The sequence below is a fragment of the Poeciliopsis prolifica genome, unplaced genomic scaffold (genome assembly GCF_027474105.1).
Source record: "Poeciliopsis prolifica strain line A6 unplaced genomic scaffold, Auburn_PproV2 SCAFFOLD028, whole genome shotgun sequence".
NCBI classification, from domain to species: Eukaryota; Metazoa; Chordata; class Actinopteri; order Cyprinodontiformes; family Poeciliidae; genus Poeciliopsis; species Poeciliopsis prolifica.
The window spans coordinates 1,426,067-1,450,522 of record NW_026562403.1 but is presented as its reverse complement, the minus strand read 5'-3'; the positions used below and the strand labels follow the sequence as shown (position 1 = coordinate 1,450,522).

Sequence of the window (24,456 nt, the reverse complement as noted above, 5' to 3'; positions counted from 1 at the left end):
CTGCTGTTGTTCAAGAAATCAATAAAGCAGAGTGCATCCACTCCTCAGGACCCTTGGGCCTCTGAACTTGTATTTTTTTTAAGCATTTTATGCTTTAGTTTGTTGTTTGGTTTTGGGCTACACTGCACTATCAGAACACTGCTTTCTTGGTTCACAGATTTGCTTATACTCTGAACCCTCAGCATCGTTCACTATTTCCCTATAAGAAAATAAGTAGTGAGTTCAAGACTTGATGCAGTGACATCTGTGTGACCTGTCTTTATTTTGCATGCAGGGAAATGTAACACAGCTTAGTAAATCGGTGCTTCACAAGCCACAATAAACACCAGCAGAAACCACACTGCGAGGCTGCAGAGCATAAAACTGCTTAAGGATGCCGGCTCCAAACCATAAACCGTACTTAACAGGGATCGCCCAAACTGGGAATATTGGTGTCATGTCGGAAAACATGACACCAAACTAAAAGTTGGAAGTAAAAAAATATTCTTAGAGAATTTAGCCACAGGGATTAACAGTTTAACTGATGAACTTTACATTGCTTTTTCAGGAGTTGGCAATACATTTGTCCAGGATTCACCTCATACATCACCAGTTATTGCTGGAGGTGGAGACCCTTCCTGCAAACTTGAACAGGATCCAAAAATAGAAGGAAGACTCGAAATGAGCTATTTTCAGTATGAAATGAAGACCAATGAGGTGCATAGGTGTAAGAAGCCATTTACAGAGACTGTTCATTTTCATTATGTTGCGACATCTCTGTGATTCATTCAGGCAATGTGGGAGTGAGGAAGATAACAGATGACAGGAAGGCTGAAAGAAGTACAGGAAATTTACTCTGCTTTATCCTTTCAGGTTGTTTGTCTTGGAACAATGATGGATTTACTTTCATACTAAGAGAAAATAATCAACTACTTATCAACAGTGTTGATCATTTAAAAGGTCACTCTTATCCTTTATCTACACCTTCTCTTTTTTTTTCCTGAAGACGTTTTAATTTCTATTTCATATTTTCAACAAACTTTGAGAAAGAAAGTTATTTCTGTTATTTCATTTACACAGTCATTTACAGAGACATATTGGGTGGAGAAGAGCATTTCACCAAATCCACTCTCACTGTAGCCCAAAGTTGTTAAAGCTTTCAGTCAACACACATGCCAGATTCCCATGCTTCGCCATTCCCTCTGAAAGGCTTAGAGTGTGGGTGGGTGGATGGATGGGTACGTCGTCACATGCGTCTAACCACTTCCTCGCCCTATTTAGCCACTGTTATCCACAGTGGTGTGTGGACTGGCGTAGCAAATCCTTAAGTTAAATGCAGCATGCCGACAGAGCATGAAAACTGAGGGCATTCCTTCCTAATAATAACAATAATAATAATAATAACGGTGAATTTCCAAGGTCCCAATGCATGTCTGGTCATCTTCAGCTGAAACAGCAGAACTAGGGAGGATGAAGGGTTTAGAGACCAGCCAGAAGCCTTGTGCATCTGAGAGAAAGGATGCAAAAAGCAGATGTCTTGCGTTTGCAATGAGAGGAGCAGTAAAAAGAGCAACATGAAGGCCATGGAATGGGTTTAACAGCAAATTCTGCTTAGTCCCCCATTCCTTCAGTCTTTGACCACTTGACCCGTTAAGTTGGTGTGGTGCACACCAGCTTGACTGATTCAGTTCACGAGCTTAGATTAGTTTTGACGAAGAGCAGCAGAAAAGCAACCTTTTTTATAATCTGGGCATTTACAGTGCCGACTCGACATTTACTGGGCAGTCCTGGCAGAGATGTATAAAAAGTCTTTGAATAAATTCATCTTATATTACACTAGCGTAATCTTACACAAAAAAATGTTCCTTTGTCAAGAAATAAATTATCACAAATTTTCTGAATACTTCCATGTCAAATAAATGTAATTTAAATATTTTTTTATGCAAGTTCTACTTTGGCAAGTTGTTCAGCATTTTGATTAAATTCTTCTTAGTCATTCATCTTTATCACTGTATTTAATGTATCTCAATATTAATTTCATCTGCTCTTTAAGTAAATAAAATGACAAAACCCACAAATAAAGCAGAATTAGGTAAAGGCAAATTTCCCTCAATAGTTTGCTCCGACTTTGTAAAATGTCATAGGAAAAGGATGAGTGACCTTCTGGCAAAGTGTTGACAGGTGGCAGTCCACGCACCAGAAGTGATTTTATTAATGACAATGTATTTCAGAGAATGAAAGGGTTTTACACATCTTTTCCATGCATGGCATTTAATGTGGCAGGAAATGTAAATATATTCATAGACAACTTGCTATTGCAGTGCCAAGTTGAAATATTTTAAACGTTCTTGAGACCTTTATCACTGTTTCTTGCAAAGCAAAAAGATTAATTCCCAATGTCTCGTATTTTTAGCAGTCGATCCGATTCACAAACATGGCTTTTTTTTGGCCTTAAATAGTAACAGACACATCATCTTCTTTAGCACATATTCATAAGTAACTTAACGTTAAACATTTATCCACCGACTTAAACACTCAAGTGTGATTTTCCCTGGCTTAGTGGGAGAAAAAAGGTGCTTTCATACTAACTCATTGAGATGCCATGCACTGGCTCCAGGCTGGCATTCAGAAAGAGACTGGACACACAGAGAAAAGAGGAAAAGTCCCAGCCTCTGAAAGAGAATCATTAGCATTGGCAACAAAGTCTTAAACACAAATTAATCTTATATGAGGGCTATCGGAGAACACTTTACAGAGTTAAGGAAACATGATTGTTGTAAAAGGATGGGAAGCCTTCAGCCTCATGAATAACTAATGGAGAGATGATTTTGTAGAAAGTCAAATACAGTGATGATGTGTTGGATGATGCGTCATCATCATACACATACATAGATCTCGCTGTATAAACACAGCGAGATCTAAAGGTTATTTACATCTCAATGTGCAGCAAGTTCTTCTCCAAGTGTAATAAATTTTGACATTGCCCTGAATCGCCCATGCACTGCTGTTTTATTTCTCAGAGATAAATGATAAGCTCCTAGAAAACAACCAGCCGACGTCAACTAAAAATAAAGAAGCTGATATATGTATTCCCTGATCACTCAGGTTTAAACACAATCACGTGACTTTAACCTCTGACAGTGTCACACTTCACTTCATGGATGGACTTGTTTCACAGAATTGAGCTCAAAACAAACAGATCAGACTATTCTGACAGAAGATCAATAGATCAAGAAGTGTGCCTGACCTCCCAGAGGTTAACAGCGTTTTCCTGTGACATGAATCCTAACCAACATAACCTGAAGGTGTACATGTCTGCTCGCACAGACAAAAGCTTCATGAAACAACAACAAAAAAAAGAGACACATAAAGAAAGAGGATGAATCAATACTCTGCCACTGCTCTGTTGCCCCTTCAACATTCCTCAAGTCTCCTCTTACAACTGAGTCTATTCTCTCTTTGGTTCCCCATTCTTCCACACATAAGCCAGTGCTGGAAAAAAAAAAACCTTCCCCCAAGTTTCACAACAGCTCCTCAAACAAGAGACAACAGTAGCTGTAAGTCTAAAGAGGCAATCTCAAAATTACAATCACGAGATTGCAAGAGAAAGTAAAAGGAAGGGGTTCCCGGGAGAAGGGGGCTATCCACCCAAATGGGATTTAAATTGGACTGTGAGTAAAAATAATTAGAGGTTAGACTGGAAGTCATTTCTGGCTCACTATCAAACAGCAGCTAACATGAAGCAGATGCCGACATAGTAGTTTTACAGACAGAAATAAGGAAATCATAGTGTAAAAGTAGCACTTTTAATCCAAGGATAGCCATATGAAAGGTATAAATAGGGTGAATGTTGTTTCTAAATCTACAGAGATGCTTGCTTTTGGCCAAATTGGTCCACTCTGTGAAGCAACAACAGCTTTAACTCTTCTGGGAGGGCTGTCCACGATGGTTAGGAGTGTGTTTGTGAGAATGTAGCCATTTTAAAGAGGGCATTTATAAGGTTAAGTATTGATGTTAGAAAGGTTGGGCAGTCAAAATCTTTCACACCGAGCTTGCACCTAAATACAATTTTAATGACTTCTTTATATAATGGTGCACAGTCCAATACAAAAGTGGGAAGAGACAGTCAACAATCTGTTCCCAGATAGTCTAGAGTGGAAATGTGTGTAAAATGTCTTCACATGCTGCAGTATTAAGTGTGTTCCTGTCCTGAGGAGACCGTCTCAACCTCAGGAACTTAGCCACACACTGTAAGCCCCTTTTACTAAAACTTTGAGAGACAGAGAAACATGATTTGCTTCTCCAAAGAACAGCTTAACATACTTGACACCACCATATCCAAAGCTTTGTATTGTACTTGGTGATGAAAGACTTGGAAGCAACTGCTTAGCCAAAAAAAAAAAAAAAAAAAAGATTCAAAATAAAAAACTCTATTTTGTGTTCCTGGCCAAATCTGGAGGCCAAACATGGTCTGGAGGCATTAACTCTTCAAATTCTGTGATTTTACATGATCAGCCACTTTGTGATTAAATTGCTGCATGTTAACCAATTGCTTCCACTTTCCTGTGATACCAGCAATAGTTGACTAGAAAATATTTAACAGTGAGAGAATTTCACAAATAATCGTTTTACACAGGAACCACCCAAACACTGTATGATGATTTAATAACCCAGCTTCTGCTTCTGATAAAGTCCCATTCTGTCACAAATATATTGAGAAGCAATCTTTATGCCTATATTTTTTTATAATTCATTGGCATATTTCATAAGATTTTAGAAAATTTTCCTTTTATACGTTTTTTTTTGTTTGCTTTTTTGCATGAAACAATGAGATTAAGCAACTAAAAACCTGTGCATTTTCACTATTCCTTAGGACTGTGGGATTTCTAAAAGACTAGGAAATTTACTTTTGTCTAAAAATGGGACTGTGGACCACTGAGCAATATTCCAGTTCATTTATGATTCGGGAGTGCATTGGACGAAGGAATGCAGTAGTTGCAACCCATGTCCTGGATACATCTGTGAATGCTCCAGACTTTGTAACCTGTGAGTTTCCCACCGAAACTCTTGAACGAACATCGCCTCACGTTTCTCTCAGGACTGTTATTCCGGTTGCTTGTCCATCTTGGTAATCAAAGTTTTCCTTCCACTCAACTTTCCATTGTTATGCTTCTTTGCAAAATACATTTTGTCATTAACTCCTATCAAATCAGCAGCATTCACCATAACATGAACATTGCATAGCACTCAATTTATTTTTTACTTGGCATATTTATTGCTCTAATTTTCCCACAAAGTAATTTGGAATTTTCAGTCATTATTGGCCACATTTATAAAAGTTTACAGAAATTAAAAGCTTGAAATATAGCACTGTTTGTGCAATGACTTATGATGACAGTTAAACTTGTTAAACACAGGGTAGATGTTGGTCTCACAGTTCATCAGATGTCCATTTCTTAAGTCTACTTTTTCTCATTAAGGCTGTGCTGTTTCATTCTCCAATTATTATTATTATTATTATTATTATTATTTTATATGAAGCATTATTCTTAGTGCTTGTTCAAATGTTGCTTACAATTGCAAGAAAATAAACTTTAAGGTAATAGAAGTGTTAATTTATTTCATTGTGTAATTTAAAGAACGAGAGATCAGCTGTAAGCAAAGTCACCGTCTGATGTGTGTGAGAAAAAGTTTTTTTTTTTTTTAAGAAGTTCTACCTGTGATGATGTGTGCAGGAAATCGCTCTGTCTGAACTTCCCTCGCCGTATCTCCATCTCCAGAGCGGAGCCCCGGGCAACGGTGGCTCTGGTCGTTTGATTTCGGCAAAACATCGTCTCTTTGCTTTTTTTTCTTTTTTCTTTTTTTTTTGTTTTCTTTTACTGACAACTTCTCTCAAACAGACCGGCCTCGTCCAGGTTGAGCTTCACGGAGCGCAAAAACGGGGGTAGGAACGATTTATGAAAAAACAAACAAAAAAAAAAAAAAAAAAAACTTTCAAACAGATCAGCGCAGATCAAGGTGTTGGACCCACCGGCGGAAAATTCCCAGGCGCTTTAGGAGCGGGATGAATCCAGCGCTGCAGACCCTCTGCTGTAGTTTCTTGAGACGCGGGAGACCCGATCCGGACCAAGACAAATCCACCCGGCTGAACGAGGAAGAGCTGGTTCTGACTCCCCCCAGCGCTCCCCTGTATGCGCGTCCAGCACGTTGACACGGTAACACCCCATGTGGTGCGCAGCTGAGACCTCACTTTGCGCTGTCCCGTATCCGGAGACCTCTGCTGGTGTTCAATGGCAACAATTTACAGCCGCAATTTTCCCTTTTGTAGGAGTATTAATGCAACTCGCTCAGCAGGAAGAGTTGTAAACTCCCTACGGTGACTAAAGTAGGTTCAAACACTGAGATCATGGATCAAATATCTATCCACAGTGCCTTGCATAAATAAGTGTTGACACGTTTGAAGTTGTCACATTTTGACATTTACTGTGTATGAGACTGATATGGTCGTAAAGTGGGTACAAGTGTATGCATCCTTAAAAACATTACAATTAAACACATGAAAAGAGTGAAGGACATTTGTATTCAACTCTATTTACTCCAATATCCCTGAATAAAACACGTTACTTACCAGCTCTCTTCAGAAGTCAAATAAGTTGGAAATAGAGTCCACCTGCACGCTTTTCAATGTCTATATAAATACAGCTGTTAGTTTGCTATTGTTGCACATGGCAAGAAGAAAGCCATCAGACCTCCTTTTTGTAGTTTGTCACTTGCTGTCGGGAAACAGCAAACAAGTCGAAGAAGGCGCTCTGTCACAAGGAGGATGAACATGAATGTTTTGAGCATCAAGCAAAACGCTCTGTGTTGCAAAACAAATCAAAACAAGCAACAAATATCATTGCACAGTCAGCTTAAGTCAAGGCATCTACGTTTGTTTGAATGGAGCTCTCAATGTCCAAGCTTAAATTTAAGTGAGCGTGTATTGGATGACTTTGAAATTGCTATACTGTACGTATACCTAACTGAATTTTGTCTGTTTTGTGAAGAACATGTCAATCTTTGGATGTGCAATGTAGAAAAGTGGCACGCTCCCAAAAAACCTGCAGCAGTTAAAGGTGGTTTTACAAAGTACTGACCAGGACAGAGCAAAGCACATATGCACAGCACACTTTTCAAAGTTTCACATGTGAAATAATTTCCAAACTATGTACCGTTGCACGATGGCGTAGTGGGTTTTTTTCCGGGTATTTTGGCTTCTCCCAAGATGCACAGACATGACTTGCAAAACAAAATCCAAAAGACTGTTTGGAAAAATACAGAAAGAGCTTAGATAGACTTGTATAATTTAAAATTATTATTTTTTCTTCAAATCACAAAGCTGTAAAAAATGTTTAGAGGCTGCACTCTAATTAATAACTGTGGCTGTCTTCCATTTAGAAAGCCCATCATTAATATTGAAAGCCAATTTGATTATTAGCAAAGAATCAATCATTGCATATAAACATCTACATAATGTAGGATAAAGCATGAATAATATGATCCCAAAATGCTACGCTAATGTCTGGGCTAGTGGAAAATAATGTTTACTGGACTGAAGAGATAAAGCACAATTAGGTTTGTTGTTGGTGCATTTAAAAATGCATTGTCCCTAATGGTCTTACATTTGTCCACACCACATAGATAATATGCAGTTGTGTGAAGACATCAACAATTCATTCAGGCGTTGGAGCTACACGCTGCTTTCAAGACAACATCTTCAGCAATATGGGGGTTGTTCATTCCTGCAAGACAATACCAAATGACACTCCACTTAGTAAACTACCCTGCTGCCATCCAGCTTTGTCATTAGGAATGTTTACTGTTGTGAAGCAAAGAATGTGACCAAGAAGGCTCTGGTTAAACAAACAAACAAAAAAAAAAAACGTATAAAGTTACAAAAGGGCTAACTTTCTGTTTGTGTTTAGCTCTCAAATGCTAAACACAAAGACTTGAAGATTTTATAACTGGATGATTCAAAATGGTGCAAAAGAAGAAATAGCTTTACACATTTTTCATACCCTACATTTTTACATTTTATAGTCAATAATTGCAAAGCATTATACTGAGTTTTTGGTTGTAGACAAACATATTATTCTTGAGGAATATGCCATATTTTTCACATCTGAGTTTGTAAATGATTTGAAAAACCAGATTTCTATTTACTTCTACTGCATAATTATACACTCCTTTGTGCTGTATTACATAAAATTAAAAAAAGAAATAAATGAAAGTTTGAATAATGTGAAACTATTCAAAGGGTGTGAATACTTTTGCAAGGTAGTGCATGCGCCAGATATAGTAACATGTATAAATGTGCAAGGCTGAAGGAGCCTAATCCATCATTAGCCTTTCCTATAGTGTAATTATTATTATTTAGCCTCTGAGAATTCCAATTTCCTTTGTACCAATAATGCATCCTGTTTAAGGGGTTGTAAACCTGGCGGCATAGGCTTTACTCTGATGGTACAGCATTTTTATTTATGAGCATCTGCAGCGGAGCATGGACATCCAGTAGTAATGTGAATCATAACTAGTGGAGGCGCTGGAACATTTCTGAACCCGCTGTGACTGGAATTTTGAAAGTTCAGCCGGTGATCACAGATCATTCTCACTGACCAGGAGGTCAACCCACACAGAGAGCAACAAAGATCACCTTCTGTTGCAGAGGGTGTCAACGCAATACTGATGCAAAGCCCATAAAGGCGGCAGTGATCTTTTCAGATACTGTGGATCACATCCAACATATCCTCAGAGAAATAATCTTATCCACAGGAATGTGCTTTGTATTGCCTTGTATGTCTTGCAAAAAGACTCTTCCCATTGTTCTTCTCTTCTTTCATACCCTGAAAGATTCTATTTTGATATTGCAATGTCTCACCACTAGAGTCTCTAATATCTATTTTATGCTTTGACTCATCCCTGATCAACAGCTGCACCTGTCCATGCAGCTCTAGAAAGAAAAGTCAGAGATTCCCGGAAGACAGAAATAATAAAGCCTCAGGCATTCTGACCTGAAAGCGGTGAGCTGGAAGATGTTCACTCTTGTTTTCTCCTTCTCTACAAAGTAGATGCTTCAACATGCGCATAGTCAAACTAAACGAAAAGAAGAAATGCAGCCTGACGTGTCTGATTATATTTTAATTTTTGCATGAATAATAGACAGACTTGATACAGCAGTCTGCTTAATGTTTTCAAGTATTAGCAACTCAAACATTTTATCTTATCTGCCACTGACAAAAATATTAAGTGCGGCAGCTCCAAAGCTCCTTTAATCAGCCCACTGTGCTTAGAAATATTCCCACCAAACATTTCCAACTTAGCACAAACATACTTCAATGGCTCACTGGTGTAAATATATTTTTGTTGTTTTTTCTTTTTAATCAACAAACTGTATTTTCTCAGTTTGACACTAGGGAATTTAAAAGAAGTGAGATAGACCATAACATTTTGGTTTGTGCTAACATTAGTGATATTATCATAGATTGTTTTTGCTTTTAGTGTTTCATTCAAATGGCCTTGGCATTAAATTATTTAAAATGTGTGGCAAAAAAGCCAAATGAGAAGAAATCTAAAGAGAGTAACCGTGTCAAGACACCGGCTGAAAGCATCACTGTTTTGATCCTGCTTTTAAAGATTACATGATCAACTTATTTTATTTTATATGGTGCTTCATTTTTGTATATCTTCCATTTATTTCTTCCCAATAAAGTAGCCGTAATTATTCCGTGTGTAAATAGTGCCATAAAATAAACTTACTTAGCTTAATAACCCCCAAAGTTTTTTTTTTAAATGCAAACACACAATTTTGCTTGAATGTTTGAAGCTTGAGTAAATAGCTGAAGGCCTGGAAGCCCATGCAGCGGTGTGATCTTACTTGGATGTCTGTATGTTTCCTAGAAGGGACTATGCAAAATGCAGATTATGTTTACACGCTTCATGCCTCATTGGTCAGTAGGGGGTTGACAGTCACAGAAGGGGAGCGATGCCTTCCCGAGCAAGGTCGGACCCCTTTTTAACTCCTTTCTGGGCTTCTCCTGGGCCCTTTGGGCAGCTTAGTTTGCTGCAGAGTCAGGCAAGCAATCGGTTTATGTGTAGGCTTTTGCTGTGGCAGATTTGAACCCCGTCTGGGGGGAAAAGATAACTCTAGCTTATCACTCTTCGTGTACGGTGCATATTCAAGTTGTAAATACCACAAACTACTTTTTTTTTTTTCTTGTTGGCATCCTTCTTTCTTCTCTGGTTTCTGCACAAAACAGCAAAAACAAGAGTGGGCTTCAGCAAGAAGCAAATATGGTCATAAATATGGGAAATCACAGTGGGCTATAAAGCGCAGACTGCAGTCTGTATACAAACAAAGGGGCCGCTTTTCACCCAGAAAGCAATGGCTTTGGAGCAGCTGGAGGAGGATCACATGGATAAAAAAATAAAGACAATCATGCTGTTACATCCAAACACAAAGACTCATTATGTTTTCTTTCTTGTACACACACAAACTCACACATGTCATGAGCCACTGCCCGCCAGTTCTGAGCCAGAGCAGCGGGTGTAAGTGGGCAGCAAATTACGTGTGTGGGAAATATGGGAAATCTGCAAGGCCTTTCTTTCAGGGAATGAAAGAATTTCAAGCAGAGCGGAGCGAATGTTTCTATTCCCACTGTAATTACATGTGGTTTTCTGAATTCTAAATATACACATGCACAAAGTATCTGCAGCCTTTGCACTACTTTCTTCTCTGTTCTTGTGTTGCTAAAGCTCAAATGGTCCAGATTCAAAAGAAGAACAAAATAAGTGATAACCCATCATATTAAGACTTGTGAATTAAATTTTTTCAAACTCTGTACCACAAGTTAAAGGGAGACAAATTTTCCTTAGAAAAAATGTCCAAGGCGGTGAATCTATCAGGTGTAAATGGCATCAAGACTAAATTTCTTTCAAATCCCAGTGATTTTAGGAATCCTTCTTTTTTAATCCACAAAGCTGGCTGGTATCTCACAGCTGTAGCTAAAGCACTGCTTACTAATGCCCAAAGGGTGCAGACCCATTTGATGTGAGCTGAAAAACATTATGATGGATGTGCTGCTATATGAGGCTGGGAGATGAGGGGACACCTCCGGGGAAAAACAGGAGATGCTCTGATGCCAGCCGTAAACTGGAACGATTTCCTGAATTTGACTGTGCGGGAAACATCAGAGGAAATAAAACTGTAGTCGAGTATGGCTTGCAATCACAAATCAGAGCGGCGCGCCAAAGAGAGATGAGGTGCGTATTGACATACATTCACAGACAAGTGTTCTCTTTGGTGTGTGGCTTCCAGTTTGCTCAAGTTGAAAAATCAACCTATTCATACAGCATGTTCTGACAATTGCAGTTCATTACGCTAGTCTGACTTCTGCTGGACAATATTTGCAATTGCAACCAAACATCCTTGAGTTTCTGATTGATGTAAATGTTGTCAACTAAACTTTCCTTTTCTCAGCTCCAGATTCACGCATTTACTGTCACGGTTTCTCCACACTTTGGATTTCGGCAGCTCGAGTTCACATCATCTGCACACAACACACCCAACGTTTGGCGAGAACATACGTTCGTTTTCTACTTTGTCTATTGATACAGCACCGATACACAGCAAATATTCAATGTCAAGACACACAAAGAGTCAATTTCAAAAGTTAATTCAGTGACACTGGATAGATTCAGAGTCAATTTCATAAACTCCAGCTTGATCCTCACTATGAAACAGTCAAGTTGAAATTACTTTTGAGATTTGTGAAATTTTTTTTTTAGAAAACTCAGCAGATTCCATTGAGTCACAGACATGCAGCTCCAGGAAAAGCTTAGCAAAAGTAGACTGCATGTATTATACAAAGTAGTTTAATTACTGAAATATATTACAAAAAAATGTCACAAGTAATCCCAGAAAGGATTCATTTCCATGCCTCAACCAGGGTTCAGTCTTTAGCTCAAAAGACAAAAGTAACGCGCTGACTTGGGCCTTCTAGTTTGGTTAAGCTTCAACGTTACTGCCATGTGGAGAGGCAGCAACGAGTCAGTCACCTTCCGCTCATACGGTAAGCCATGAACAACTCATTGCTTTAGGCGATAGTTGTCCAATCTCCAGCCAATCATCAGAAATTGGACTGGAAGGAAAAAGAAGAAAAAGACAGACAAGCCACATGGATAAAAGCAGATATGCCTATTTCCTTCCTTTCTCTTTCTCATCTGTTCTTCCTACTCTTAGCATTTTGTCAAGGTCATTTGTGAGCATCTGTTGTTGTGAGACTAACTGGCTGCTACTATATTGAAAATGCAAGCTCATAACACTGAATATTTTAGACAACAATTATTGTTCTCCAAACAGTCCTTTGGGATATAAACATTGCACAGACTGACATTGATATTTTAACTAAACATTGTAAAGCTTTGCACTGTAATAAATCTATATAGTTTTATCAAGGTGCAACCGCAGCTTTAACCTCTGAATGTGATATAAGACGTATACAACAAACATAGTAAAGCTTGAGAAGTTATGAACATTTTACACTCCCACCTTAAACCGTTAAAGGAATTTGAAGCCTGGTCAGCTATAACTATGCATGGCCTTCAATTTTTTTCTTTTATGGAGTCACAAACCAAATATCAAGCCAACTTCTGTAAACTTTCACAATTTTTATTTAGTCTATTTACAAAGAATACAAAACATTATCTTCAAAGATTTCTTGAGAACATAACTCAGACTTTTGTTTCACGGTCCGTCGGAGGCCCACAGTCAAACTACACTGGAGATGTTCACTTGTGGTGCAGCTTTGTCCACTTGTTTGCCTCTTTCCGTCCTTGTTTCAAACCCTGTTTTTATGAGAAAAAATACAATTGTTCAAGCTTTTTAGAGTCATTAAAGACTTGCTGGATATTATGGAGTTCTGTTGAGAAGTAATGAAGAGTTTCCAGTACCAACTTAAAGTATAGAAAGATAACAAAATCCTACAAAAACAAAGATCATACTTTCATTGGAATACCAGATCATCATTTTATTATTATTATTGTCAGGGTTTATATTATTAGTTATTAATTGAGTCCACTCCTATGAATAAAGACAAGTTACCATAAAAACTATTGTGGCATAAAAGGTGCCACAATGACAAGAATTGTATCTACCTGCACAGACTAAAGGATCCACATCCTTACACAGATAGTGCTGCAAACTGTCAGTAAGCCGACAGAAACAAGGTGCATATATATTTTTTTCCCTCCTCACAAGAAATGTTAAGTCAGCTACTTGGAAATATGAGGTCTTGAAAAACACAGACAGTAATGGTGTAGAAGTTTGAAGTGTGCCAGAACTTTTCCTTTAATAAAGGCGGAAACACTTTGGCAGCCCCATGCTGTGTCGCACGTGTGTGAGCGCATGTCGGAAAGACTGAGCTGAAGATAAAAAAAAAAAGATGAATTTCTACTGTAGATTGTTTTATCAGGAGCTTTGACTTGTTCAACAAGGATGACCAGGCTCTCCTGCTGTAAGCTTACATCAGCAGAACCTGATGCAGCTGGCGTGAATTTTTTTAACCGACAAAAAATGAAGTATTTTTTTTGACAAGTGTAGACAGTAGTCCTTGTGCAACAACAGTTTTAAAATGACACTTGGCAGACTACCAGTGACATATCTGTGTGGCGTATGACTCAGCCTGAGCAGATAGCCCAACAAAGTACCCAGCAAATATTAGCTTGTAATGTTTCTGTTGCACTATAAATAGCAGAAGTACCAGACATTTTATGTATATTTTTAACCGTTTTACTAACAAGCTGATAGTTGGCAAAGGCTTGAATTGTGTTGAATGGCAGACTTTTGTAGAAAAAAGTTAATTTTTAATTTTTAAACAATACTAACTAATTCATGCTTGAGTACGCATGACAATCTGATGCCTAGATGAGAAATGCGATAACTTGCAGAACTTTACCAATGACGTATATAAAATTTGCAATTCGAAGTAGAACACACTGAATGCAACCTGGCCAAATACCAGTCTAATTGACAGCAATGTAAAGGGAAAAAGTCTATTCTAAAGTGCTTAATTGCGATAATGACATTCTTGTCATTTTATTTGTTTCAGTGTTTCTGATCCTCAGCCCTGCTTTGACTCACCAAAGCATGTGTGTACATTTATTTTATCCACAGTATGGGCATGCAGAGAGCAATGTACAGTAGATAAGATATTAACAGCTCATAACCTCTTCACAAAGCAAGTCATCCAGGAATTTCACATATACCAGTGAAGCTACATCAATCAAGTTATTGAGATTTACAAATCTCAAGTTATTGTTCTTAACCTGCCAGTTGGTCTCTGAGCACATACCAGGTAGTATCCTGTGTGATATCCGCTCATGTACCAGGATATGAGCACACTACCCAAGGCTTCATCATCCACCATGTCGGGACTCATTGGTGGAGGTGGAGGGATCATCTGAGGAACAGAAAGTGATCAGACAGCAGACAATGTAACAGACTTTATATTTTAAAGCACTATTGACCTCTATATCCAGCTGTTTCCAACATTACCACCAATAAAACCTTTGTGCAGCAGTTAATTTGAAAGATTCTTTCTATGTTATCATACCTCTATTTCTCTTTGGTGAGGCTTATTCTCTTCTAAGTTTATATTTTAATTTCTCAAGTACTTCTCAGATCAAATTAATCCTGATATTTTTTTGAATCTTTTCAGTGAAAATTATGCCATGCTTTTGAACTTAAAACTTACAGGAGGACCAAAAGGCATCATCGGAGGCCAGGATGGAGGTACAGGTCCATGACCAGCAGATCGTCTGTTTTCCCTCTGTGAGGAAACCCCCCAAAAAGACACACGGCTGTGAAATTTTTAAAAATGACTCGGTAAGTGACAAACTCTGGTTTGTCAAAAAAAAAAAAAAAAGGTCCCAACATTAACCTAAATAAACTTCATCTAAAACAAAACGGGTGCAGACACAGGTACTTCAGACCTTGTAGTTTTAACTCTGAAATATATCACATGCAACTGAAAGTGTTAGCAAGACAAACCATCAAGCCAAGTGCCAGTTGAATTTACTGCAATCCAATACCTCCACAATAAATGTCAACTCTGAGAGGGCTTTGTTTATGGTCCTGTTTAATTTGCCTCATTGTAAGCAATTTACTAGTTACGTTGTGTTTTACTTAATACGACAACGAGACAACTTTCTCACTGACTTTGAGAAGAATAAATCAATCCTCAAAATAATAAAAACAAAGCATTCTGGAACCAAACAGGTTTGTTGAGAATCAAATAAAAATGCAACTTCTTTAATAAGTGCTATTTCTTACATGTCCAAAATCATGCATTGGAGGAGGTCCAGGGGGAAACCCGGGGAAACCGGGAGGCCACATAGAAGATGGGTGTTTGTGAGCTTTGGACTTCTGGGTTTTACCGTGTGGATGCTGTTTGTGTTGGTTTGGTGTGGACGACCTGTCACTCTCCTCTGTAGAAGATTCTTCCACTTTTTCCTATAAGTAGTAGATATTTTTATAGTTACTTTTTTCTAAAGTTGATGAAGAAAATTTTGTAAGAAACACATTTGAGGATTTGAAAAAAAAGGCAAACAAGGCACAGATAAAAATAATGAACTATAAACTGTATTATAAATGTTAGTTCTGGAGTATATTCAGTTCATTTCTGAACTAGCTTACCTTAGGATTTGCTGCTTCATCAGCCTCTGAAATCTCCAACAGCAGGTCGTCAAGGTTCTGCTCCTCCTCATTACCATAACCAGTGTAAACAACTACACAAGTGCCTCTCTCTTGGTCTATGGAGGAGATGGTGGCCACATAGAGCTGGCCATCTTCTGACCAGTAAGCACTACAAGAGTCCCCAACCTGCCACTGCAACACAAAACAAAGTAAATATAATAGAGCTTAGTAGTTTGCTTTTGACTGGTCAAAATTTTAAATGACCAAGATTTGGACAAAACATTAACTCAACTCACTATGTGCTATAAAACATGATAGATTTTTGTGTTTTTTGTTGCGTTTCAATGGAGATATTCTGTCAAATCGTTAGCCAAACGTATTAGAAGCCATTGGAAGCACTGAAGTTGCAGGATGCATACCCTTTCAGAGGAAAACATTAATGAAAAGATTTTAATCTCGTTTTGAATGTTTCTTGTAGTTTATAATTATCTTGGCATTAAACTTATGTTCAGCATGGTGTAGATACAAGGCAACTCCACTATAAACTTTTTTTTTTAATATTGCATTTTAAATTAATTTATAAGGTGCAGTTTAAGTTTAATATTTTTTTCATATTGATATTATTTTGTAAGTCAGGCATTTATCATTAAAGAACCAACTATAGTCATGTTGATTTATACGTTTATCTAAATTGTGTTAATTTACCTTGAAGGCTGACCAGTGTCTGATATCACACCGACACAGAAATACATACATTTCTCAAGGACTAACTTTCACCAACAATTGTCGCCCAAACATTTGGTAGGTCAGTGAAACAAATGGATGTAAAATTAACAAGTAGGAAAAGACTGTCAAGTATGTCAAACTTTATAAATGATGGTGAACTTTGACCTCGATTTAAAATGTTGCATTGTAATTTTTAAAAAGTAACACACAAAAAAATATTAAACAAGTAATCCAAATGAATGTAATTAAAAAATTAGTTTAGCTGCGCTGAGTTAATTGTTATCAAATGTTTGAAACATCAATCTGAAGGAATATACAGATAACTATTTCTGCATATGGCTTTATGTAGAAATGATATCTAAAAGCAAAGCCTTTTTGTTTTTGCAAATGCTTGACACAAACTAAGAAGGTTAGGGCAGGAATGTTCACAAAGAATAATTATGTTTGTGCTTTACATTGCACATGCAGATTTAAAAGCTGACAGATGGCAGTTCTTTACCTCTTTATCAGGTGGTGCATTGGTACGTTTTCTGCTCTGGTTCTTTTTATTGTTCTTTCGTTTCTTTCCTGGTTGGTTTTTCTTTGACGCGTGTGATTCATCTTCGCCTTTTAGAGCAGTCTGGGACACAGAAAGAGAGAAGACCAAGGCAGTGGAGCAGTCGTCTTTGCTTTTGCATGAGCACAAAACCAGCGCGCACCCAGTTTACCTTGAAAGATGCTACTGCTTTATCGTATGCCTTTATAAGTGCGGTGTCATCCCAGATGTCTGAATCATCACTCTGAAAGACGACAAAAACATCGGTACCCATGCATTTGATCAAAGATTTTGGAATTATTTAGTTATGTTTCAAGCCAGACTCCTAAAAAGTTACCCATATACGATGCTGTATTGCTATAGTGAACTTCTCTTGATTCATGATATACACAACTTTACATAAAAAAAAAAAACACTTAAGAGTTCAGATTTGGCGCTATCAGGTGTACGTAGTATTTCAATTTATTTCTTTTTCCCCCCTTTGTTATCCAATTTAGCTGGACTCAACGTTAGTTTCATATCTTAGCGTGTTAGCTTCACATAAAACAAACCTGCTGCAACCTGAAAATAATTCTAATGTGTTTTAATATTTTTCTGAGAAATGTTTTACAACTTGCCTGTCCAGTTCCACGGGCAAATAACACCTCTTTGCATCCGTTCGCCATTTGCAGACGCCGGAGTCAGGATTCCGATTTAGCCCTTAGCTAGTTTAGCAACGTGGGTCGGAAATTGTGACGTTCAGAAACACGTGACGTACATATTGCGCGACGGAACGGTTGGCTTGGCAACGGTGATAGCTTGATATATCCCGAAAACCCAAAGAGAAAACGTACTAGTTGACGTATATTGTTTTCGAGACCGTCGTTGCTGTCTTCACACAGTTTGAGTGAACAGTAATGATTGATTCTTCTGGTGCACACGTTGTTTTAGCTTCATCCAGCGACGAGAATCACCCACCAGAAAACATCACTGACGGGTGAGTGCTTTATCTGTCTATATTAATGATCTGTCAAAACCCCTTACATAATGACGCAGTTAATTAGCATTTCTTAATGAGCCACGTGCTTTGCTGTTGCTTAAGTCTCCCGTTTTTCTTCAGAAATGATAAAACGTTCTGGATGTCCACCGGGATGTTTCCTCAGGAGTTCATCATTCGCTTTCCTGAAACGACCAACATTTCTGCCGTGACAATGGACAGCTACAACAGTATGAGACTTCGCTTACTGCTTCGTTTCGCAGGAAGCTACTTACACCATACAGCTGCATTAGTCATAGGCTGCTTTGAAATGAAAGCGCATATATAACCGTGCATTGCATTTCAAAAGTATTCAGACCACTTCAGCCTTTCACGTTTGCACGTACCAACATCTTTATTGTATCTTGTTGGGATTCTATGAGCAATGAAAATCTGAGAAACATATCAAGCACTTTTGTCCCTCTTTACAATTACAATTTAATTAAATCCCATTCAAGCTAATGTCTTCATAAGACACATACATTGCAATCAGTCCCCCTACTTATAACTTATTGTTACAATTTCAGCTGTTCTGGGAAGGGCTTAGAAGTTTGTTAGAGAACTTTAGCGAACGTACAAGACCATATCAAGCAAAACAAAGTAAATAACATAAATGAAGCAAAAGCCCAGACAACTGTCACAGATGAGTGAAAACTTTCAGTCAGTGCAAAAAGCTCACCCAAAGATGATTAAGAATCCTGAAAGAAAGCTGAAATAACTAGCTGCCATGGGAGATTTAAGGATTTGAGGTTGCTGGTGTCACCTTGGGTTTTACACCATGCAGATTTTTTTTGTTTTTCTGTTAAATCTTAAGTTGTTCAAACTTTGGTTTAACATGATCAAAATATAACTCATTATTAATGAGTTATTCCCTCATTAAGAATGAGGGAATAATGTTATTATAGCATAATATAAATTTCCAAAAACTTGGTTTTACACAATACCAACCGATTAAAGATATAAAAGGTAAATTTAACTCTGATGAGGGAAAACATGCTCTAGCCCCAGTTTACCAATTCAAAACATTATTGGTATATTTTTCTCTACCCGCTGAACATAGTTTGTGCCCTTTGATTATTTGATTCTCCATCTGTTTTTTTTTTTTTGTTTGCTTTTTTGTTCTGTTACAGTTAAGCATCTAAAGATTGAGAGGAATACCTCACCAAATGCAACTAACTTTGAGCCTGTCACACAGAAAGGTGAGATGTACGTAGGTTCACATTTTTGTAAGTTTCACATTTGTATCGGAAGTCCCAAAAAATTGCAACTGATTGAGCCATTAATTTTCTTCACAGAGTTGGAACACACTGAGGGGCACCTCCAGTTGAATTCTATTTCAGTATGTTGAAAGGCTATTTTTTTGTTTCAAAAGTTTGTCATTCCATTATGTTCTAAAAATGAAGCTTATTGTTTTTTTGTGTTTTTATCCTTTAGCTAAAGGGATGCAGTGCAACCCACCTACGTTTTATCATCACTGAGGGATACGACCACTTTGTGTCAGTACACAGAATCAGTGTGAAAACTTGATGAACTTTAATTGAGAAATTGTTGTAAATTAAATACCCATTTGCATTTACGTAAAATGTCTATCTGTGTTTTGTTATTTGTTCGTTAGTCTCAATCTTAATCTGCATTGCAATCATGTTTTGATTGCTGCTGGTACTTCTAGCAGTTGTACCAGCTGTAGAAAAGACATATGGCTTAAAGCTGTGAAGTGTTTTTCCGTTCAACCTCTAATTCCAAGATTAGCTTCAAACCATTTTTATAGTTTTTAGGTTATGTAATATTGTGGATTCGCTTCTAAAGCTTTTTGTCCTGCATTCAACTGCTCCTGCTAATTTCACTAGCTGATAGTTGGCAACACTTCGGTATAAAAGGCTTGGATTGCGTTGAATGGCAGACCTCATTACAAAGGGACTTTCTCTCCGTGTGAGAGATAGAGTTAATTAACTAATTTTCACCGGCAGGGGCTTAAATTGGTGTTCATGCTGTGTCCTCCCCACCTCCCCAAACAAATCCCCCCAAGGACAAGTTCTGACATCCCCAAAGACGTCAAAATTCATTGGAAATACTGCTTGGCGGTGGGGTTGGGGAACCAGATGGCTTCCCAGCCAACCAGCGAGTGTCCAGAAACTGCAGTTATTTACACAGACTAATCTACCCAATTCCCACTCTTCTACCTCTTTCGCATGCACACATACAGACACAAATGCTTGCACACGAACACTTCTCTATACCTCCATATCTAACCCCATTGCCATTTCAACTTGTCAGGAGGCAAAGGCTTCGGCGGCATACAAGAGGACCCTTTGGGACTCCCTCTCCAATTACTTGCTGACTGCAGAGGAGCTTGGGAAATTTGCAAAGGCTGTGTTTGCTAAAGCTTGGTCTGCATGCAAGCCTCAGAGTAAACTAATAAAATATGAAATACGTGCCTGAATAACTATCCCCCTGATATTTTGGAGCAACTAATTGCTCAGGGATACAGCAGGGTTATAGCACATTTGAGTATGTGAGTGCGCAGTGAGTAATGAGGGAGAGGTAGAAACTGATACAGTGTTATTGACTCATTCATTATTTACCAGCATAGAGTATTTACTATAATCTTAGAGGTGACTGTTTTGATGTGAAATAGACCAAACTACACTTGTATATGGGTGCAATATATTTGTTTCTCAGCCAATGTTTGAAATTATGAACGTGTTAAGTTTACTGGCAGTGCAAATAAAAAGCAGGGATCCTTAATTTGAATGCAAAACAGGTCTGCAGCAGCGCCATTCTGTAACTAATGAATCCAGACCTTTTTTTGTGCTTAACTGTCAGCCGATCAGGAGAGTCACAGCAGGATATGAGCACATTATTATCATGTCACAGCAGGGCAGGCAGGGCCAAGTTATCACAGAGTGTCCTCTGACGGCTGCCTGTCCAATCACCCGGGGACATCTGCTAGACCAAATGTCCACCAAAAGTGATGCTGATGGTGACCTTTCTGGAAAAAAAATACTCCAAGCTTAACCATTATCTCTTAAACTGTTAATTTGAGTTTAAAAATGCGACACAAATGAAAGTGCAGTGAGAATAAATAAAAAACAAAACACACAAATTCTGTTGGGTACTTCGAGAAAAAATATCCCCCCATCCTCCCAACTCTGTTATTTTCTTTCATGCCAAACCAATTTGTGTTATCTCTTCGATGTGCACCCCTCAATTCCCATCCAGCCCCCCCCCCAACTCCCTTTCCCTTCTTGTCACACGCACCAACAATGGACCTTAATTTGATTTCAGTGTTGATTTGGTCCCATCAGCTCATTTGTGACTGAAGCAGCGACACGACGAGCTGTTGTGTGAGAGAGGAAGCATTGTCAAAAAAGCAGAAATTACATAATTAGATGGAGAGGGAAACAATATTCTTATTTAAGTTCCAAGAGCAATGGAGAATGGTAATGAGGGACTGACAAAGAGTGCAGTAGGAGAGAGCTTCGAGTAAGCTGACATTTAGTGTTTTCTTGACAAGTTGTTTTTTTTCTTTCCCCTCTCAAAATACATTCCATAAGTAGGAACAGTCTGCAATATTTTAACAGTTTATGAACTAAACCAGAAAACAAAATGTGGGTTTTGAGGTCATATACACATCATTCAGTTTGACAGACTACAGAAAATTGCTCTTTTGATAAGTCTGCTTTAGAAATGTGTCAAAATATAGGTGAAGAATTAATTGATTTGCTTAATCCATTCAGTTTTCAGCAAAAGGTGACATAAAATAATTTTTTAGTTAGAAATTGGTTGAAAACATTGATGCTTGAACACTGCTCACCTTATACCCTTGAACACAGAAGAAAGAAATCAATCATTTTTGTAAATGAATCATAGGGCAAGATAAGACAGCCAGTCAACTAAAGGAAAAACACTTCTATATCATGCATTGATTGATTGACAAAGGACTTTGTTTTTTTTTTTTTTTTTTTTTTTAAGAAACAGCATCAAGATCTTGTGAAGCCTTTCATAATTTACCAGCACTTCCTCCAAAGCTGTCAATATTTGCTGAAACTTGTGCGGCCTCTAATTAATTTGCAGATTTTCTCCCTTTAAATATATTTCTAACAGTGCTATTGGTATGAAGACACAGGAGAAAACAAACATGCAGAAAAGCACCAGCTTTTTTTTTTTTATATGTGATTGATTTATATGTGTATGTATATGTGTATGTAGAAAGCAATCCTTTAGTCCATATCATGTGAAAGGCTTTCTCTGATGGGTTTGCCAATATGAAGGCTAAGAGGTCTCTCATGATTGGTAAAATCTAAGATTCCTCTCTTGGCTTCCCCAACTTTCATACTAGACAACCAACCAGTAACTTTGGTTACAGACATACTCCTAAATTCTCCAATGAACATGGTTCGAATCAAAATCTACAGATGCAAAAAAAACCCAAAAAACAACAATTTCACCATAGACCAGTCATGGCCAAATGATTCACGCAAGATTTCTGACATAGGCATTGAAGAATAAACTCATTGCACAAGACTCCTTTGCTAAAGACAAAACCCAATGAAGCCTGCTCAAAGTTAGTTGCTGCTTTCGGGACATGCTTGGAGATGTGTTTGGGATATAAGCGACCATCCAAGAACGCCACACCAACGGTGAAGATTACAGTTAGAGTGCTACCAGTACCACAAAGCATGTACGATACTGGGAGACTTTATATAACTGAAGACAGGACGCATGGAGAAATTTAATACAAGTTTTTTGATAAGAAGATGAAAGAGGGACATTTTTTTTTTGTCTGACAGTGATCCCAAACAAACAGCCACAGAAGACGTTGATTTCAGAAAAAGGAAATAAAGCCGCAAGAATGCCTCAGTCAGTCTGACTTGAATCCAAATGAAAAAGATCAGAGTGGGAGGAGAGACTTCCAGAAACTTTAAGATTTAAACACAGTTTGTCAGGTAGAACTGCTCAAAGACACAATTGAGCAATGCATGCTACCAATGTTTATCAACAAAGGATTCTCTATTCTAGTTTTATTTAGTCAATTACATCGAGCATGTTCATTGTCCTTGTGTCATTCAGCAATCTCTACTTAATTTATTACTTTGATTTCTGTGTATCATGGTGTAAGTTTTGTTAATAGACAATACATGTATCCTTTTCTACTTTATACCCACAATAAGGCCTTGTATTTTAACACCACAGGTTTCCCTGAGTCGTTTTCTTTGTGTGTCGTTGAACCTTTTTCTTACTTCTTTTCTTTCTCGTCTTTCCTTTTTTTTCTTAGCACTCACCTAATGTCAAAGCCAGTTTTGTTTTCCAATGCTTGACTTCACATTTCTGCTTTTATGTTTCTTGAACTACTGCCTGTACAGCTCCTTTTGTTTTCATTAAAATCAAATGTATTTTTTACCTCTACCTGTCTGACGATGGAGTTGAGGGCTGCGTTTGGGATTGCCTCCGCACATGCCTTGACAGAGGCTTTGAATGAAGTGATGTGAAGGTCTTATCAGTCACTTCAGTTTCTCAGCCAGTGGTCACAGCACCTCAGTTCCAATAAATTTGTCTGACTCTAAATCTCTCCTGACTTTCAGAGGTAATGTAAGACTCTGGTGGGTAGCAAAGCAATCTAAACTATCCCTTTTTAGCAGATAACTAACATTGTGTGTGCCTATTCATCTTTCAGTGGTCCCCTGAGTGTGAAGTGGATGGAGAAGGTGCACTTTGTACGCGCTCGATAAAAACCTGGACAAATAGTTAGTGAAAAATATTTTCCCCTTCAACTAAAATGAACAGAATTTTAGTTGAGACAAAAAAAGAGAGAACAAAAGGTTGTGGATGTTGGGGTCTTGTACTGCAGACCCCTCAGACCACTGCATCTCCAAATAATATTCCATGGAGATTTGTTTAGTATTCTCAAACATTTTTACATTTTGTTTTGATAAAACCGCATGCCTTGTGTAGTTAAAGCAAATTTTGATAGTCCAACAAAGGGTAGTGCACAACTAATAGTTGTTAACAGATTCTCTCTACTGAGCTATGGATTGCTGCAACTCCTCCGAAGTTGCCATGTCCACTTTGACTCTTGTGAATAATGCATTTTTAATAAACTGAATTAGAATTTCATGTAGTTCTATCTTCTGATCAGACTCTACCTTCCATCACTATCTAGACTCATCTGGTTTCCATTGATGGCAACACTTACTTTGAAATTACAGTGTACAGTCCACCTCCATAAACCCGAATGGTGTATATTCTAACCCGGCTCTCTCTCCTGACAATGTTTTTAGAAAATGTGAATTAAGTAAATTTGAAGAAATATTCAAAATGTATGGTTCTTGAAGTTAGACAACCAAAATAATTTTATAATTTTTATAATTCTAACTGAGAAGTTCTGTCACATTTCATGTCGGACAATCAGGAATTTATACAGGTTATGAAAATATCTGGTTTCAGCTGTAAATATATCATATGAGACGTTCA

General features: G+C 37.9%; 3 protein-coding genes across 4 annotated transcripts in view; 1 reads left to right on the top strand and 2 right to left on the bottom strand.

The window, feature by feature from the left end:
- Positions 1–6,079, bottom strand: part of rtkna (rhotekin a) — a 59,819-nt gene extending 53,740 nt beyond the window's left edge. For both annotated transcript variants that reach the window (XM_055048964.1, XM_055048967.1), the window contains exon 1: positions 5,697–6,079. In XM_055048964.1, the coding sequence (XP_054904939.1) occupies positions 5,697–5,810 (114 nt within the window). In that variant the 5' untranslated portion in view covers positions 5,811–6,079. The remainder of the gene's footprint in view (positions 1–5,696) is intronic.
- Positions 6,080–12,670: 6,591 nt separating this feature from the next.
- smn1 (survival of motor neuron 1, telomeric) lies at positions 12,671–17,710 on the bottom strand. The gene is made up of 8 exons (XM_055049312.1): positions 17,588–17,710; positions 17,143–17,214; positions 16,935–17,054; positions 15,710–15,901; positions 15,347–15,526; positions 14,769–14,843; positions 14,367–14,474; positions 12,671–12,861 (listed from the first exon to the last, which is right to left on the bottom strand). The coding sequence occupies exons 1-8, from the start codon at positions 17,633–17,635 to the stop codon at positions 12,805–12,807; spliced, it is 852 nt and encodes a 283-aa protein (XP_054905287.1). The 5' UTR covers positions 17,636–17,710; the 3' UTR covers positions 12,671–12,804.
- Positions 17,711–17,744: 34 nt separating this feature from the next.
- On the top strand, positions 17,745–19,557 carry hspb11 (heat shock protein, alpha-crystallin-related, b11). Its single transcript, XM_055049313.1, has 5 exons — positions 17,745–17,946; positions 18,070–18,176; positions 19,116–19,184; positions 19,281–19,324; positions 19,420–19,557. The coding sequence occupies exons 1-5, from the start codon at positions 17,867–17,869 to the stop codon at positions 19,510–19,512; spliced, it is 393 nt and encodes a 130-aa protein (XP_054905288.1). The 5' UTR covers positions 17,745–17,866; the 3' UTR covers positions 19,513–19,557.
- Positions 19,558–24,456: the final 4,899 nt, after the last annotated feature.

Excerpts from the sequence above, each read along its gene's own strand:
- smn1 (XM_055049312.1), bottom strand. The coding sequence starts at position 17,635 with ATGGCGAACGGATGCAAAGAGGTGTTATTTGCCCGTGGAACTGGACAG. Across the intron at positions 17,215-17,587 it reads TTGCCCGTGGAACTGGACAG|AGTGATGATTCAGACATCTG; the intron begins GCAAGTTGTAAA and ends GTCGTCTTTCAG. Across the intron at positions 17,055-17,142 it reads AAGCAGTAGCATCTTTCAAG|ACTGCTCTAAAAGGCGAAGA; the intron begins GTAAACTGGGTG and ends TCTGTGTCCCAG.
- hspb11 (XM_055049313.1), top strand. The coding sequence starts at position 17,867 with ATGATTGATTCTTCTGGTGCACACGTTGTTTTAGCTTCATCCAGCGAC. Across the intron at positions 18,177-19,115 it reads GACAATGGACAGCTACAACA|TTAAGCATCTAAAGATTGAG; the intron begins GTATGAGACTTC and ends GTTCTGTTACAG. Across the intron at positions 19,185-19,280 it reads TGAGCCTGTCACACAGAAAG|AGTTGGAACACACTGAGGGG; the intron begins GTGAGATGTACG and ends TTTTCTTCACAG.